This window comes from Rhinolophus hipposideros, assembly GCF_964194185.1.
Source record: "Rhinolophus hipposideros genome assembly, chromosome: 5".
Classification (NCBI taxonomy): Eukaryota; Metazoa; Chordata; class Mammalia; order Chiroptera; family Rhinolophidae; genus Rhinolophus; species Rhinolophus hipposideros.
Genome location: NC_138051.1, coordinates 2461052 through 2477539, shown reverse-complemented (window position 1 = coordinate 2477539; position 16488 = coordinate 2461052). Strand labels below are relative to the sequence as shown.

Below are 16488 nucleotides of genomic sequence, written 5' to 3'. Positions count from 1 at the left end.
TTGATATGCTTATTTACCTTCCAAGATCGCCTTGATCTCTCTGCAGGCTTTTACCTCTTCTGGAGACGTAGCTGGGAGTGGGCTTCAATAATGCAAGGAGGCCAAGGGGTAGCGTGACTGCCAAAAGATGCAATATGTCACAGACCTTGAGCCCTGAACTATGGCGGGAGAAGGAGTCCCACTGTATAATTCTGTTCCCAAATTCACCAGAACAAGGAGGGGTTCTCCAGGTACCCTGCCCGGCTCAGCCCAGTTGGCATCACCATTAACCACTCTCTCCCTACTCCCTTCAGCTGCAGGGCAGGCAGGTTTCTGAACTCGGAGGCAACCCAGGGAGCCATAATTAGGATCCCCCCCCACCCCCCCGTGGTCTCCCTCCCTTTTCTAGCGTCAAGCTCTTTTTCACAGCTACTGGGACAGCAGGTTGGAGAGAAGGATGGGGTAGGGCCTAGGGCTGGGTCTTTGCCCCTCGCTGCTACTCTCCACTCCTAGCTGAAATCCTGGCTATCAGCAATCGGCGTGAGGAGGGAGTGGCAGGGTTCCAGGGTGCATGTCAGCGCAGCCCATTCCACTCTGGAGCGACCCCACCCCCTAAGGCCCTAATCGGTTGTCAGCAGTGCCCGGCAGAGCTTGGCGTTGAAGGAGGCACGTGGGGGAGGCGGGAGTGCGGAGCCGGCACGTGGTACAGCCTCCTCAGCCCCGTGAATGCCCCCCGCCCCCGATGAGGAGGGATTTAGGAGGTGGGGGCAGGGGCGGGCAGCGGGCGCCGCAGAGCGTGGGGTGGTGGCCCGCGGCGGGAGCTGTCCGCGAGTCCTAGTGCTGAAGTAGGCGCGGACGTGCCCAGTGCCCGGCGCGTGGTAATCGGCTCCCGGTGCCCGGGCCAGTGAAGACCATGGCGTTCATGGTGAAGACCATGGTGGGCAGCCAGCTGAAGAACCTCACTGGGAGCCTGGGGGGCGGCGAGGACAAGGGGGACGGGGACAAGTCGGCGGCTGAAGCGCAGGGCATGAGCCGAGAGGAGTACGAGGAATATCAGAAGCAACTGGTGGAAGAGAAGTGAGTGGGAACCCTTCCCGGCTCCAACGACCCCCTCCCCCACGCCATCCTCCTCCCCCTCCCCCCTCCCCCCCTTCGCCGCCTGGCCCACCCCTAGGGCAGCCTCAGACCTCAAGCCCCTCCCTTACTTTTCTAGACCCTGTAAGAGACTGGAATGTGCCCTCTAGGCTGCCCCCAGTGCCACCCCACCTCAAATCCAGGACGCCCGCCAGCTGCCATCTTCGCTTTAGGGCCCAGAGGAAGTGGGGGCAGGGGCCATAGGGACGTGGGTTGGGGTGGGGGCACGTGCATTTCTGACTGAAACAAGTAATCCTTTAATCCGATCTGGTCCCAGCGTCTGGAGCTCCTCTGAGCCTGAGGCTCTGAGAAAAGCCTGTGCAGCTGAGGGGGGCTCAAAGTCACGGAGACAGACCCTGAGATCAATGCACTGGTAGCTATTGAAGCCACTTGTGTGCTGACAATGCTGGGACAGATGGGCACCTGGAGTGGAGTTAGGAGCTGGACTCCAGAGCTGCTTGGGTCAGATCTTGGCTTTGCTTCTTTTTAACTTGATGAATTTAGGCAAGTTTTTAAAGCTTTCTATGCCTCGGTTTCCTCATCTGTAAAATGGGTATGTAATCATAAAACATGCTTTGTATGTTTATGTAGATTAAATTACTTAATGCATATAAACTGCTTAGCACAGTGCCTGACACACACAGTAAATCATTAAATGTTAGCTATTATCATTTCACTTAATCCTGATAACAGTTTTGTAAATTGCAAAATCTTATATCCATTTTACAAAAGAGGAAAAAGGTATGTGACTTACCCAAGGACATACCAAAAGTGGTAATGGAGCGGGGAAACGAACCCAAGTCTGTTTCAAATACTTCCCCCCACTCGACACAACCTGTCAGGAGGGAAAAGACAGACCGAGTTTGAAGCCAAGAGGGACATATATTAGGGTCCGTAGGGAGAGCCAGACAGTATGACTCACCCCCACCCCCAACCCCCCTCCGGCCCCGCCCCCCACAGCTCCACCCAGAGAGGCAGGTGCGGAGATGAGAAAGGGCGCTGTGATGAGGGAGAGGCCACAGGCTAACCCACCAGGTCGGAGCACCCTCCTGACACAGGCCGTGGGGCGGGAGCGGTGCAGTCGCTGTCCTGACACGGAGACCCTCCTGCCCATCCCCTCAGTCCTGGCAATGACTCCGCCCCCGGTGCCCCCGCAGGATGGAGCGGGACGCACAGTTCACACAGAGAAAGGCAGAGCGCGCCACGCTGCGGAGCCACTTCCGAGACAAATACCAGCTGCCCAAGGTAAGCTTAGGAGCCGGGGCTGTAAGGCGCATCCGGGACCCTGAGCTCCCAGCTCTGGACTCCTTTGCGCGACTTTCAGCTCCTAAGACTCTTGGAGAGCTTGGTTAGATCCTTCGCTCTCTCACTCGTCAATCATTCACGGTTAACTGGAGCCGGCCCAGGACCATCGCTTGGCACTGAGGGGTAGCCCAGTCCTCCGTTTCTGGAGCCAGTCCAGGCCCCTCTGTCCTCCAACCCATACTCCACAACCGGAGTCAGGCCTGGCAGATGAAGAGGTGGAAGGCAGCAGATTTTACCTCGGGGGTGAGTGCTCTTGGGGCTTCTGAACACCCCTGGAGGGTAGGGTGGGGGAGAAGGCAGCACGCTCTGTGTGCCAGGTGCACTTGACCTTCGCACCCTTCCCTAACCCCTCAGTAATTCTGCCAGCTAGTTTTCACCCACATCTACAGATAAGGAAGCTGGGGGACTTGGCTAAGGTCCTACAGCTGGTGAGTGACAGAGCTCAAGCTGTGAATGCTGAGCCTGTGCATCCCTGACTGCCTTCAGGGAATGGGTCTGTCTGCAGAGAGCCAAGTGCCCCCTTGGTTGTCCAGGCAGCCAGGAAGATGTCTTCTCCCCGCACTGTAGCCCCTGGCGGTCTGGACATGTACTACACCTGTTGCCTGAGGAGGGACCTGAGGCACAAGCCACTCCCAGAGCCCACACTATCATCACCTCTGAGGAGAAACAGAAATACAACGCTATCGAACACCAGCCTTGATCTTCCATTTGAATTCGAAGATCAGACATGTGAACATCACATTCACTCATTCAACCAATATTGCTGGAACCTCTGGCTGCCTCTGACTCCCCACAGGGAACCAACCAGTCTTTTGGAAGTCTCTCAAAGGGAGAACTGGTCCAGACAGCCTGCTTTTCTGGGAAGTGGCTGAGTTAAACCCAGCTAGGAAAACAGTCATTCCTCAGATGCTTTCACTAAGCACATAAGAGACTCCTGCCATCAGGGAACTCTGATTCCAGTAGCAGATGGAAGACATGGCTCTAACTGAGTAGGGCAGAAAGCGGAAAGCCCCAGGGCCCCCAAAGGGATATGGAAGTGCGAGCCCCGTTAGTAGGTGCCTTGCAGAGAGAGCACAGATATTGGAATCAGTGACATAGGTTTAAATGTAGCTCTCCCACTTCCTAGTTGTATGACCTTGGGCAAGTTACTTAAATTATCTCAGTGTCAATTTCCTTATTTGTGGAGAAATGGAGAAAACAATACCTACCTCACAGGGTCATTATGAGAACTGAAACACCCAGCTCAGTGTCAGCCCTGTAACAGGTGTGTGAGGGACGGTGCCCATCACTATTATTGGCACCGTCCTTCAGCGCAGTCAACAACAGTCTTCTTACCAAATAGTTACCTACTTAATGTCTGACTTACTGGTGGTAACAGTGACACCCACTACGATCTTACCTTCAGCATCTCAGAGTGAAGTAAGGTGGGATAAAAGTGCAAGGTCTCCATGTCCAAGTGTCAAACTCGTGGTCCTGGGATGTGGGGGTGCGGGCTGAGCTCCCTGGAGCAATGTAGGGGCCAGGAGCCTGGTGCAGGCCCCCTCCCTGCCCCCTCCGCTCAGAGTCCCCACAGACCTCCAACCCCACCCCACCCCTCCCTTCCTGCCTTCAGAACGAGACTGATGAGAGCCAGATCCAGATGGCAGCTGGAGACATGGAGCTGCCCCAGGGGCTGGCGGAGATGATCGAGGAGGACTCAGATGAGCAGGAACGGGCCTCAGTCCTCGGGCAGCTGGCAAGCCTCCCTGGCTTGCACCTCGGCTCACTGAAGGACAAGGCCCAGGCCACCCTGGGGGATCTCAAGCAATCCGCTGAGAAGTGCCACATCATGTGACTGCTCCCCCTGGGGTTGCCCCTTGGGGTGACCAGAGGGCTGGGCCCCACTAGCGACCCTTACCCCACCAAGGCTTCCCCAGCCTGCCTCTGGTCTCTCCCTCTCCACTGGGAGCAACGTCCCCACTCCACCCCTCAGGACTCACCCTCCCTGCTCAGCCTGGGGAAGCCTCCCAAAGCTGTAGGAGTAGGCCCGACCTTCTCTAGCCATGGCCCACATTCCTGCACACAGAGCACCCACAGAGAAACACACAGAGGGACAGAGACCTCGGCACGTGCGAGGCATACGCCACAGACGCATCCTGGCACACACAGACACACATGCACAGGCCAACCCCCCCGTACGCAGCCCCTCTAGACACCCACACTCAGATATGCTTAGAGGAGGCTTCAGGCAGACATCCCAGCAGACAGGAGGCCTGAGTTTGAGTCTCCATGTTTATTCTTAGTGAAACGCACTGCTCCTCAGCTACAAAATGGGGATGGATGGGGTGATTTCTGAGACTCATTCTAGCTTGGCCTCCCTGGCCCCTTGGAGTCAATCCCACCCCTTCTTTGGGCAGGGCAGCAGCTGCAGCCATAGCCTCAAGCAGCTGCCACTGTGGGCTCTGGTTCTTGGGAGCTGAGCAATGCTGTGCAAGGGACCAAGTGCCAAACATGAAGCTGGAACAGTAGCCCAGGCAGCTCCCGACGTCCTCTGGGCCCAGGGCCCAGCCAATTTCTGTTTTGTTCCTGTAGAACTCTCTCTGGATTCCATAGCTGCATCTCCTCATTCAGCTCAGTGAAAAATAAAAATTCCAAGTGACCTGTCTATCCCCCGACTTCTTACTGCTCTTCAGGAGTCTTACTCTCAGCTCCCCAACTCTGCCCTTGGGGGAGTCCTCTACCTCCTCACGCGCTGCTTCATAGGAGTACCAGCCCCTATCAGATGGTCCACCTCTGCCCTCTCAGGGCCCTGGACAAGCACCAGGTCCAGCCAGGGGCCGGATGAAACAGACCTGGGCTTTGAGGAGGATGTAACAGCCAGCTGGATGGGCAGGGCCTCTGGGGCGAGACCTGAGACCACCGGAGGGGCTACCACTCAACCACAGCTGTCTCTCGTACCTGGCCTACGTCCCCTCCTCACCTTGGAGATGGAAGGTGTGACAAAAAGAAGACAGGCAGTGTGTTCTAGCCCTGGCACTGCTGTGCGACTTTGAGCAGATCCTTTTCTTCCTCTGAGCCTGTTTTCACCTCTGTGAAATAAAGAGGCCCTCCCCCTCAAAAAATAATAATGCATGTTTCAAAGGTGACCATTACTTGTAAAGCCCTTGACCCAGGATAGGCCATATCAATAAATGGTAACTCATTCTTTAAAAAAAACTGAAGGACCCAATCTCATCCTGCTCACCTGTAGGGGTCCAGGGAACCACCAGGAGCCTCCACAAGCAGGCTTCCCAGGGTCTGAGCAGGAACCAGGTGCTACAGGCCAGCACCACACCCCACCAGCACTGCCTTGTTGGGAAGCCAGCCAAGATTTACAGGCAGAAAGGCCATGTGAGGGTTTGGTTTCAAGGGCAAAGTTTCCATTAGGCCTCTTTTATAAAACAAGAACAAAGCATGTAACACCTGTGCAATAAATAGTTGCTGCATGAAGGGTCAGGCAGAAGAGAGAAGAGAAAGACAGGATGAGGAATTAGGAGGGCGAGCGCAGGGCAGGACACAGGCCCAGGATCGGGGCAGTGCTGCCCGCTGTCACACTGGGCCCTTCTTGGGTGTCCCCTAGGCTGTCCCCAGGTGCTCACTGGACAAAAACCCCTCCTGACCTTTGTGGAGCTGGAGAAGACCCAAACTGGGGCCCGAGGCTGTGGGGAGAGGTGGGGGGAGGGGCAGGGGCCTCCTCAGAGCATCAGCAGCAGGGCCCATATCAGCACTCCACCCTCCAGGGGCCTCCTGCCAATGGCATGGGACAGACCCCCTCACCCTCAGCGGTTTGCAGAAAGGGCAGGGAGACAGGGCTGCAGGGAGACGGCTGAGCACTCACTGAGCCTCAGAGAACAGGAATGGCTGGGCCTGGGCTCAGGGAGCGGAAGGTGGCTGAGGCCCACACTAGTCTCCTCCTCACAGCCGGGGAACCCCAAGAAGCCCCGAAAGGCTCTGGGGCTCAGGCAGAAATGGGCAAGGAATGCAGGCTGAGGGGTCCCGGGCTCTGCCCGCCTCGCCCTGCTTCCCCCTTCATTCCCCTGCTCTCTGGTTCCTCTGTCAGTCCATGTCCCCTCCAGCTGTGTCGCACACCCACTGCCTCATTCCTGGCTCATACCTGTCCTGCACCCAGGCCCCCAGCTGGGGAGACCTGGCCTAGCTGGAGCCCCCTTCCCAAGCCCTCAGGCCTGTCAGGTGATGACTGCTTTCTTCCCATCCTGTTTCTACTCCCCCTCATTCAGTTCATGACTTGCCCCATGACTGGTCCACCCACCTGGTATGATGTGAGGGCCACAAAGAAAGCCCCCTGCCACCAGAACTTCCCTTTCCATGGTGATTAAAACCCACCATTAAAGCCCATAACTTCGAGCAAGGCGTTCGTCTCCCAGGCTCTCTCCTTCTCTTGCTCCGGTTCTTCTCTCCTTCTTTCATCCTTCTCACCCTTGCAGGCAGACTGAGGATACAGGAAATGTTGAAAGGTGCTGAGACAGCCCCTCTGAACCCCCCAACTACTCTTTCAGGAAGAGAGGGACAGCAAAGATGACCGCCTGCTCAGTTCTCCCGTAATATGGGGATTTCAGGGAGATTGGTGGTGGAGCCCTGGCCCCTGCACGGCTTGTCTCTTTCCACCCATCCAGACAGCTCAGCCTAGTTCCCAGAGGGAGAGGGGTGTGGATCTCAAGTGATTCTCCTGAGCCCCGTTGGTCCCAGGGAGGAGTTGGGGAGGATGGTGACAGGATTTGGAGTTGGGCACCGCCCCGGTTGGGAACCGCCCTGGTGGCCAGATGGTCCCTTCTCAGACACTGGAGGCCCCCCAGAGAGCTGGGGCATTTGGGAAAACGTCTGCTGAGCCAGAGCTGCTGGCCGTGCCTCCTGACCCATCTGAGCCAGAGGCTGCTGGGAGGTGGGGAGCCATATGTGAGGGGACTGGAAGGGAGCCACAAAGCCTGCTGCCCTGCCTCTAGCCCAGTGCCCACCAGGCATAGCTGTGCCCAGAATCCGGGTGAGGCTCCAGGAGAGCAAGGAGGCCAGGGGGCGCTGGGTCTGGGGAACAGCGACATTAAGGCACCTCAGCCCTTACTCAGCAGTGACTGTGCTTGCGTGTGCTGAGCATGAATGCAAGTCTATGTGGGGTCAGCATAGGCTGTGAACTTGGACATGGCTTTTGTGTTTCTGTGTGTGGCTGAGGTCTGTGGCCTGTGAGTGTCTGTGTGTCTGTCTGAAGTCTATGGCCTGTGTCCGTGTGTCTGTCTGAGGCCTGTGGCCTGTGTCTGTTTGCGCATCTGTAGGATTTCGCATGGATAGGTGTAGGTGTTACTCTGCGGAAAGTGGTCACTGACATGTCTCCCTTGTGCCCCAGCCTCAGGGTCGCACCATCTCCCTTTCAGGGAGGGCTGGGACAGCAGCAACCTCTGGGAACAAGAGCCCTCCTAGATGACCTCTTGCAAGAACTGAGGTTCAATGACCTTTCACATCTCCCCAGTGAGCAAAAGAAGGGGCAGGCTGGACACAGGGACCCCTGGGTCCCGCAGGCTGCTCCAGAAGGCCTATCTACTGCCCCAAGGCTGGCCCCTTGGGAGACAGGGGTTCCGAGGCCCAGGTGCTTCCCCAGCATGGCCCATGTGGGGCTGCGTGGAGGTAGGACAGGTAGGACAGATGCGGGAGGCTGTCTGCCCACTCTGGGCACGTTGGCAGTGTTAAAGGTGAAAAGTAGAAACAACTCCCACCTCTAAAAGGAAAACAATTAGTTTTTAAAAAGCAGATTAGCATATTTCCCACAGGTCTCTGCCATTCAGAGAGAGCCCTACAGAGCAAACCCTCCCTCCTCCTCTGGTCCTACTCCTCTGGCTGGGCTGCCTCCCTCCTTGGCATGTGGCTCAGACACAGGAGCAGCCTGGACACCATCCAAACACTGCCCAGGCAGAGCCCAATCCCCATCACGGCCCCGCTCCTCTCCACATCCATGTGTATAAGGACTTCCGGCCGTTGTTCCCAGGCAGCCAATGCGGGGTCTGAGCCAACCCCTCCACCCCATCACCATAGCCACTTTCTCACCCTCATCTTTCCCTACTTCCTCTCTCCTTCCCATCCAATCTTCTCCATTCATCCCCACAACTGGCTCCATTCATTTGCCTCCTTCCTTTCCCTCCTTTACTTATTGAGGCTTTTTTGTTCAGCCCCTTCCAGAGATAACCTGAGTACATCTCTCCCTACATCTGAAAATAACATTTTATTGAATTCTTACTGTGTGCCAGGTTCATGTACATCCTTAGATTCCCAAAGGGCACTTCACGTCATTGTTTTACTAAGGAGCTGGCCAGTCAGTGGGTCTCTTGGCAAGTGGCAGAGCCAGTTTAGCCCCGCCTCCTGCCCTCTAAACCACTGCTCTTCCGTCCCTGGATGGCCAAGCCAAGGATTTCAGGGAAGAGTTCCCTCCCTCCCTGTGCAGGAAGCCCTTTAATGTAGGCTGGAGGGCTGCCTTACTGGTATGCTGCCTTGGTGGCTGCCTGGGGGAAGGGTACCCCTCCCTTAAAACCCCAAAGATGCTCCCAAGTGCTGTTCAGACCAAGACCCTGGGGAGGGGGGGAGGAACTGCTGGAAACGACCCCAGGTGTGGGGGCTCCTGGGAGGCTGGATATGAGCACGACACCCTGGAGGACGGATGCCCTTTTCCCTGTCCAGATCCCTGCTCACTCACCGGCCCAAGGGAAGAGGTAAAGGAGTGTGCAGTGCAGAGCACAGGACCTACAGGGCCAAACTCCTGCAGTGGAGCCGCCTTTCTCCAGGTGCAGAGAGGAAGGGCCTTGCCCTGTCCTCTAGTCCCCTCAGGTGGTGGGAAGGAACGGCAGCTGGTCAGCCTGACTCTCCTGGGTCCCCTGGGGGCTCAGAGCAGGAGGCAGATGTGGCTCCCTCCCCCCAGCCCTCAGGTTACCCAGGGTTTCCTGGGGCCCCTATAGCACTAGCCTGGGAACAATGGCGGCCCACTTCTTTTCTTCCAGGGAAGAAAGCAAGCACAAATTCAGAAAATAATTTAATAGAGAAACAATGACTGACACTCCACACAGGCCTCTGGTAGGGCAGACAGATGACTCTCCCAAGGAGGCGCTGGAGGGCGGAGGGTTAGAAATCACCGACACCCTCTGAGTTGTGGAAAGAACACCCCGAACAACTCCAGGTATGTACAATCTTCTCCAGGTAAAAGTCACTTTGTCCTCCTAAAAGCCCACATCGGGGGCTGAGGACATATTAGCAACCCCGCTGGACAGATGGGGAAACTCCGGCTCAGAAAGGGGAAGGCCGGGGCACACACTGGGGGAGCAACCAGGTCAGACCTGGACGCAGGTTGAAGCCTGAGGGCTTAGCAGCGGCCATGCCTGCTCTCCCAGGCCAGGACCAAAGAGGGACGGAGGCAGGAGGGATGAGCACTGAGCACTCCTCCCCTCCACTGCTGCCTCCTGGGCCGGAGCAGGAACAAGGCATGGGTTTCTCCAATTTGCCACGCCACAACAAAGTATATTACTTTCATGTTTGAAGGATTATCCCAAAATACTGCGAGGGTGGGCAAGAATCAGCTCCCGGGAAGACTGGGGAGTTCTGAGTGCAGACCGTGGGGCAGGTGGTCCCTGAGTAGACTTGGGGGTGCACAGCCCAGCACAAGAATGGATGTGAGTCGCAATCAGGGCTCCCAGCAAGGACAGGGGTAGGGGCGCAGCTGCCCTCGCCCTCTTCTCAGAGCAGAAACAGAAGTCTTCATGCTCAGGGCCCAGCAAGCACCAACTAACCAAGGTCGCATGAAAGAAACACTTCTCCCAGCGCCCGCCCCCCACCGGCCCCCAGCCAGCCTAATGCTCCCAGCATGTGCGCACACCCCCCCACCCCCACCCCCAGGCTGTCAGATGTGCGGGGCTGCAGAGTATCCTGAGGGGTCGGGGATCTCGGAACTGCCCACCCAGGAAGGCTGCTCCACCAGGTTGCAGAGGGCACGAGACTCTGGGCAGCAGCATGAGAGTGCATCCTCCACCTCGGGTCCTGTGGGGTCACTGCAGGCTGCAAGCTGTGGAGGGGGTGTGGGGGAGGGGCTGAAGGGCCAGAAACCGGGGCTGCCCCAGCCCTCACCCCTCCTTGGGTGGAGGGCAGGACACCAGGGTGGAACTCACAGCTCCGAACAGACTCCGACAGCCCCTCCTTATCCAAGGTCTCGGGTTTCCAGGGAGACTCCCTCCGCTGTGGAAGATAAAGGCAGCACGAGGGGTGAGAGGCAGCCAGGGCAAGCACCGGAGCCGCACCAACAGCCACTGAGCAACCAAGCCTGAGGGACAGACAGCAGTGGAGGCCTTTGGATGGGGACCAGGAGACACGCCCGCCCGGGGCTGGGGTGGGTCAGACAGAGAGGAGCAGAGCCCACGGCCGCGCCTTACGGGGCCCAGGCCAAGGCCCACCTTGACCTGCTCCTTCAGGTACTCAGCTCGTGCCATGAGGTTCTGAACCTGCCAAGAGAAGACATGCCTGTGGGTGTGGGGAGGGGCCCTCAGAGTGAGCTCCTCGCTCCTCTGCTGTCCAGAATCCTCCGCCCTGTCAGAACAACTCCGGGGTCCTTTATCTGCTCCTTCCTCCAGGAAGCCTTCCTGATCACACAACCACGCCAGCTTCCTGCTGCTGGATGCCCAGGTCTGCCTGTTCCACTGCCCTGACCTGAGCACCTGAGCCCCAGTGGAGTGCATGGGGCCACCGACTTCTCCTGTCTGGGAGGCTGGACTCCCTGAGAGAACCGGAGGAGGTTCCCCCAGATGGAAGCAGGCTCAAAGGGGAAGACAAGCATCCCAACCCTCCCAAACCCTGCGGGCACCTCAGTGTGAAGCAGCTCCCGCCTCCGGCCTGGGGCCTCCGCTGCAAAGAGAGGGAGGGCATGTGTGAGGGCAGGGCAGCAGGGGCTGGGAGAGTGTGGCGGCAGGGGTCTCACCTGCTAGCAGCAGCAGCAGCTCCCCCAGGCTGTGTTGGTACAGGTCCAGGGCGTCCTGCTCCCCACCAGCTTCCTCCTCCTGCACCAGGGGCACCAGGTCACTGAGGGTCATGACCTAGAGCCTCCCTGCCCCACCTGGACCCCTCTCACTGGGGACAAACCTTGGCCATGGCAGCCGAAGCCACTTCCAGGGCAGCTAGGAGGCGCGGTTTGTCCCGGGACATCTCTGGGTTGAGGGGCAAAGGCTCAGCATGAGGGGAACAGCCAGTTTTTCCACCCCAGGGAGCCGACCCCAATCTGCCTCCCCCCACAGACTGGAGGGAAGTTGCTGGGGGCCTGGTGGTCAGTCAGGAGCTGGGCCTACCTCTGAGAAGGTCTCGCGCAGAAGCCCCCTGCCTCAGCAGGGCCCGATTAGAGGAGGACACGATGGCCTTGAGCTCCTCAGCCCGGGACACATACTGCCCCACCTGCAGGAGCACGAGGGGATGAGGGGGGCAGTCCCGCCCTGTCCCCAAGCCAGCACCCACCACGGGGTTCTCCCCCAGGTCCTCAGGGACTGTCCCAAGCTGTACCACCAGGGGTCACCTGAGGCCGGCCCGACCCCTTCCCAGGACAGGAGTCTCAGTCCTAAGAAAGCCCGTTCCTGCAGCCCCCACACCCCTTGCCTGTTTCCTCCATGGGACTCACTCACCCACCTTTGCCTTAATTGCCTCCTTCCGCTGGGCGTCCACTTCGTCTGCAGAAAGTGGGAGTTCATAGGAGGAGTCTGAGGCAGGGGGACCTGACCCACACTAACTAAACCCTCCAGAATCCCCCAAAGCACTAAGTTCCAGAGGTAGCCTCTCCCTCGTCTCCCACAAAATTCTGGATGGGGAGCTATTTCTGGAATCCATCCAGTGCAGCTACGGCTGAACCACCCCCGCTGCACGCGGACCCCGGCACTCACAGTGCAGAGCCGGCACGAAGAAGTCCAGAGCCTTGCAGTAGAGAGAGAAAGCGGCCACGGCGTCCCCCTCCTGGTCCTTCTGCACAGCCTGCACTACCAGGGCGCTCTGGAGGAGGGGCAGGTCAGAAGTCACGCCCACCACGAAGGGAAAAGAGCAGGTCCCCTGAGCCCATGCACTGCCCCGTGGGGCAAGCCACCTATTCACCACCAAAAGGGGCAGACGAGACCCCCAATCTGCCCTCACCCCAGCCAGTCCCCATTGGCCTGCTCACTGCTCGTGCCATGCTGTCCCCACTGGGCATGTGCTCCAGGTCCACCCAAGAATGGGTGAAGAAGTCCTGGAAGGAGATGCGACGACTGGGATCCCGCTCCAGGAGCCGCTGCAGCAGGTCCCGGCAGTCTCGGGAGAGTGGGGGCCGCAGGGGGAGCTGCAGGGAGAGTGTGGGGGACAGGTCACACTGGGCTCCAACACCTCAGCCCCCACTCTATCCGGGGATGCCCCAGAGGTACATGCTTGACGGTGGAGAATCTGAGAGCCAGAGTGACACTGACAAGTCAAGGGGAAAGGCCACGCCTCGCCCCAGGTTCCTACCCGTGCCCTCACTGGAACCCCAAGCTGTCGCAGAACCCTGGTTGGGGTTCTTCGCCCTTCCCTGGATTATGCTCCTGGGAATGCTGGGCCTGGGTCTGCACAACGACCTGTGGGCTGATCTGGGTCGCTGGAACTGAATGGAGCTTCAAGCATGCCTGTGAGGGGGCAGTGAGGTCTCTAACCCCAGGACCCCTTACTTCCTCTGCCCCCAGTGAGTTGCTGAGGCCCTGCAGGACCCACCTCGATAACCCAGTTACTCCGGATCTTTTCTTCCAGCTCCGTAAACGACCTGGACGCAAAGGGGGGCTGCCCGAAGAGGGCTTCTGTGGAGGGAGGCAGAGGGCAGACTGCGAGGGGACAGGGTCCAGCCTGGCCTGGCCCACTCCTGGGAGGGCCTGACACCCCTCAGAGCAGGGGCCCCAGGGCAGTAGAGTCAGCCTACTCGCTAGAGCCCTTCAGGAGTGGCCAGAGAGGCCTCGCCTCAGGACCCATAGTGCAGGACTCAGGGTGGGGGCAGGGGACAGAGCTCTCACCGTACAGGATGACCCCCACGGACCAGAGGTCCACACGGGCGTCGTACTGCCGCTGACACACCATCTCAGGGGCCATGTAAAGAGGGGAGCCACGGAGCACATGCTTCTCATCCCATGGAGACATGTGCTGTGCGAAGCCGAAGTCTACAGGCAAGAGGCCAGGCAGCAGAGCTCAAATTCCAGCTGCTTCTGCTCTTGGCTTTTGAAGCCTCACACTGAGCACCAGCACAGGGCTCCTCCCCCTTCCAGACTCACCAGGATCGACCCTCCTTCCCGGCCTCTGCTCATTGTTAACTAGGAACACCTCTGTATCTCCCTCTGGGAGCATAAATCCTGCCCCTGCTCTACCAGCTATGAGGACAATGGCCCACCTGGGGTCACAACCCTCCCTCACTGTCCCCTCAAGCTCAGGTTATACCAGACTCGCTGGCCTCCAGCCTCAAGTCAATTTTTCTCCAAATCCTATCAGGGACCACAACCACCCCGTCCCCGCGCGCGCACCCCCAAAACACCGCCGCAGATTGAGTCACAGTTTGAGCCCCAATTCTGGTGCAGACCCCGTCTTGACCCTGGTCACACACTGAGTCTTGATGCTGACCCCCAACCACTGCACTGCTGGGTGCAGTGTGGGTAGCCCAGGAAAGGGCCTGCTGACGGTGACGAGGCTGGTCCCCGGATCTCCCGACCTCTTGCTGTCTGATGACTCACTAGAGGGTTTCCCGAAAACCAGGCCCTCTCTCCAAACCTCACCCCTGCTGTTCCACACTCATACCTGCCAGCTTAAGGTGAGGCTTCTCCAAGGAGCTCAGCAAAATGTTCTGTGGCTTTAGATCCAGGTGAGATATGTTCCGTTCATGCAGAAACTGCAGGGCACTGGCTGGGGAGTAGGACACATGAAGAGAAATAGGTCAGAGGAGCCCATGTCCCACCTACCTTTCGCCGCCCCAAATTCATATCTGCTTCTTCAAGCCTGCACAACCCCAGTTCTGGCCTGGCTGGTCTACTGAATGTTTTGTGTACAAGTACCAGGTTCCTTCCATTTCTAAGACTTTGCGCCCCATTCCCGCCTCAACAGCCCTCGTTCCTCCCTTGCCCCCTCCCAAGTCTCCCCTCCTCCTGGAAGCCTCCCTGGATGCTCCAGCCCTTTTGGTGCCTACTCTTTTCTTAGAAACACACTTGGGCACTAGCACTGGAAAGTTCTACGAGGTCCTTATGTTCTGATCCACATGTGGAAAACCCGGCCTCTTCACTGATGGGGCTCCTTCCTCTGTCTCTTTCAGAGCACGCTTAAGCCAGGGATGGGCACGTGGCAAAGATGGGGCCCTTAAACTCCAAACTGGGGAAGGAGGCAACTGCTAAGAGAGCAGGGGCTCTAAGCCTGGGGCAAGGGTGCAGTGGGAGGGCAGAGACCACCGGAAGGGTGAGGCTGGGGTCAGAGGCTTTTACCCAACTGCTGCATGAAGACCCGAGCCACCTTCTCTGGCAGAATCCGGCGGGTGTGGATGAAGCGAGACAGGTCACCTCCTGCACAGAACTCCATGATGAGGTAGATGTTGTCACTGTCCCACTGCGGTTAGAGGCAGAGGGACAACTTGAAGACAGTGTCCCTTCTCCAGCCCCTTTGGGGGGGTCCCCACCCCAGGTCCACACCTGGAAGTCTTTCAGCTGCACGATGTGGGGGTGTCGAATGCCCTTGAGGATCTCAATCTCTGTCAGGAGGTTTTCCACAGATGCCTTGTTCAGACTCTTCTTGGCCACACACTTGATAGCTACCACCTCTCGAGTGTCCTTCTGCGGGGACAGGAGATTTGAGGGCTCTGCCTCGAGGGAGCCAGAGCCGCTGCCCGGCCAGAAAGGCTGTGGTTCCCGCTGCCCCTTTCCCCGCACTGGGTCTGCCCAGTCACGCCGGCATCCAGGCTCCCCACCTTGCCCTCTCCGGCCAGTGAGGCCCCCTCAGCCAGCCGGGTGTCCTCCAGCCCTCTGCTCCGTGAGCCCTTGCATTGTCCCTGGGCGCCCCCGCGAAGGCATGCCGTTCCGTGTCCAGCCCTCCGGAGCCTGTCCCCGCCTCCTCCGGCCCACCGAGTCTCCTCCCGGTTTTGAGCCTCGTGTCCAGCCACCGACCCGAGGCTCCACCCAGGTGTTCACCTGCCCCTAAGACAAAACTGGGGTGTGTGAACTTGTGTTTGTTGTTAAGACCTAAAGGTGGCAGTCCGCTCCCACCTCGTCGGGCAAGGTCCGCTCGCGGAGCGGCAGGCCGCGGGCCGCAAGCTGCTCTCACCCCCACTTTCCCGCCCCAGCTCGCTCGGGGTCCGGCGGGCACCGGTCCCCTGGTTCCGGCCTCGGCCCGCACCCACCTTGGCGTAGGCCTTATACACGGTGGCGTACGTGCCACTGCCTAGGCGCTCGGTGAGGATGAAGCCGTCCAGCCGCGGGGGACCCCAGCCGGGACCTGCCATCCCGGCCGCCCCCCGCCAGCCACCAGGCGCTTCCGGCTTTTAGGAGCTGGTTCCGGTCAGGCGTCCGACGGAAGGGCCGCGCGGCGACAGGGCGGGACTCCACGCTGCCCCCAGAGCTGCTCGGCGGAAGTGCAGCGCGGGGGGCGGAGCCCGGAGCCCGGCTCCCCGCCCCGCCCCGCCCCCGCCCCGCCCCCGCCCCGCCCCCGCCCCGCCCCCGCCCCGCAGGTGCCGCGAGTGCTGCTGCCCCCACCCGCACTGGATATCACAAGATCTGATCCTCCAGTACCCGCAAGATCCATCTCGGGAAACTGAGGCCCCCGCGGGCCGCACATACTAAAAATAGAGGCGAGGTCACCCGCGAATCCCATGCAGGCTCGGATAGCGTCCTAGAGATCCCCCACGTGAGAAACAAGAAGGGAGGAGCCCGACCAAACAGGTGTGTGCGGATGGGGCGAGTCAGAGGCCCCTGCCCCCAAGGCCAGCAGCTCTTAAAGTGGAAGTACTGGGACAACAAAGTACTACGTAAGTGGCCAATAGTCATCTCAGGAACGGGCTCGTCCCCAGGGGTG

At 59.0% G+C, this 16488-nt stretch overlaps 2 protein-coding genes across 9 annotated transcripts; one reads left to right on the top strand and one right to left on the bottom strand.

Moving 5' to 3' along the window:
* Positions 1 to 892: 892 nt before the first annotated feature.
* On the top strand, positions 893 to 5247 carry CPLX3 (complexin 3; the record flags this gene model as incomplete). Its single annotated transcript, XM_081049018.1, has 3 exons — positions 893 to 1056; positions 2271 to 2358; positions 4031 to 5247. 3 exons carry the CDS (start codon positions 893 to 895, stop codon positions 4250 to 4252), a joined length of 474 nt encoding a protein of 157 aa, XP_080905144.1. The 3' UTR covers positions 4253 to 5247.
* A 4203-nt stretch (positions 5248 to 9450) lies between these two features.
* On the bottom strand, positions 9451 to 16041 carry ULK3 (unc-51 like kinase 3). 8 transcript variants are annotated; one of them, XR_013993361.1, is made up of 16 exons: positions 15818 to 16014; positions 15114 to 15254; positions 14910 to 15030; positions 14236 to 14340; positions 13464 to 13607; positions 13171 to 13253; positions 12611 to 12766; positions 12339 to 12444; positions 12088 to 12128; positions 11757 to 11859; positions 11554 to 11618; positions 11397 to 11471; positions 11279 to 11319; positions 10872 to 10919; positions 10590 to 10656; positions 9451 to 10486 (listed from the first exon to the last, which is right to left on the bottom strand). XR_013993361.1 is itself a non-coding variant. In XM_081048653.1 (16 exons), the coding sequence occupies exons 1-16, from the start codon at positions 15917 to 15919 to the stop codon at positions 10470 to 10472; spliced, it is 1419 nt and encodes a 472-aa protein (XP_080904779.1). In that variant the 5' UTR covers positions 15920 to 16041; the 3' UTR covers positions 9451 to 10469. The 8 variants fall into 8 exon arrangements, 6 of the variants coding, with proteins under 6 accessions (XP_080904779.1, XP_080904781.1, XP_080904777.1 ...); XM_081048653.1 differs by having other exon boundaries at positions 11393 to 11471; positions 15818 to 16041; XM_081048655.1 differs by lacking the exon at positions 15818 to 16014 and adding an exon at positions 15389 to 15625 and having other exon boundaries at positions 11393 to 11471.
* Positions 16042 to 16488: the final 447 nt, after the last annotated feature.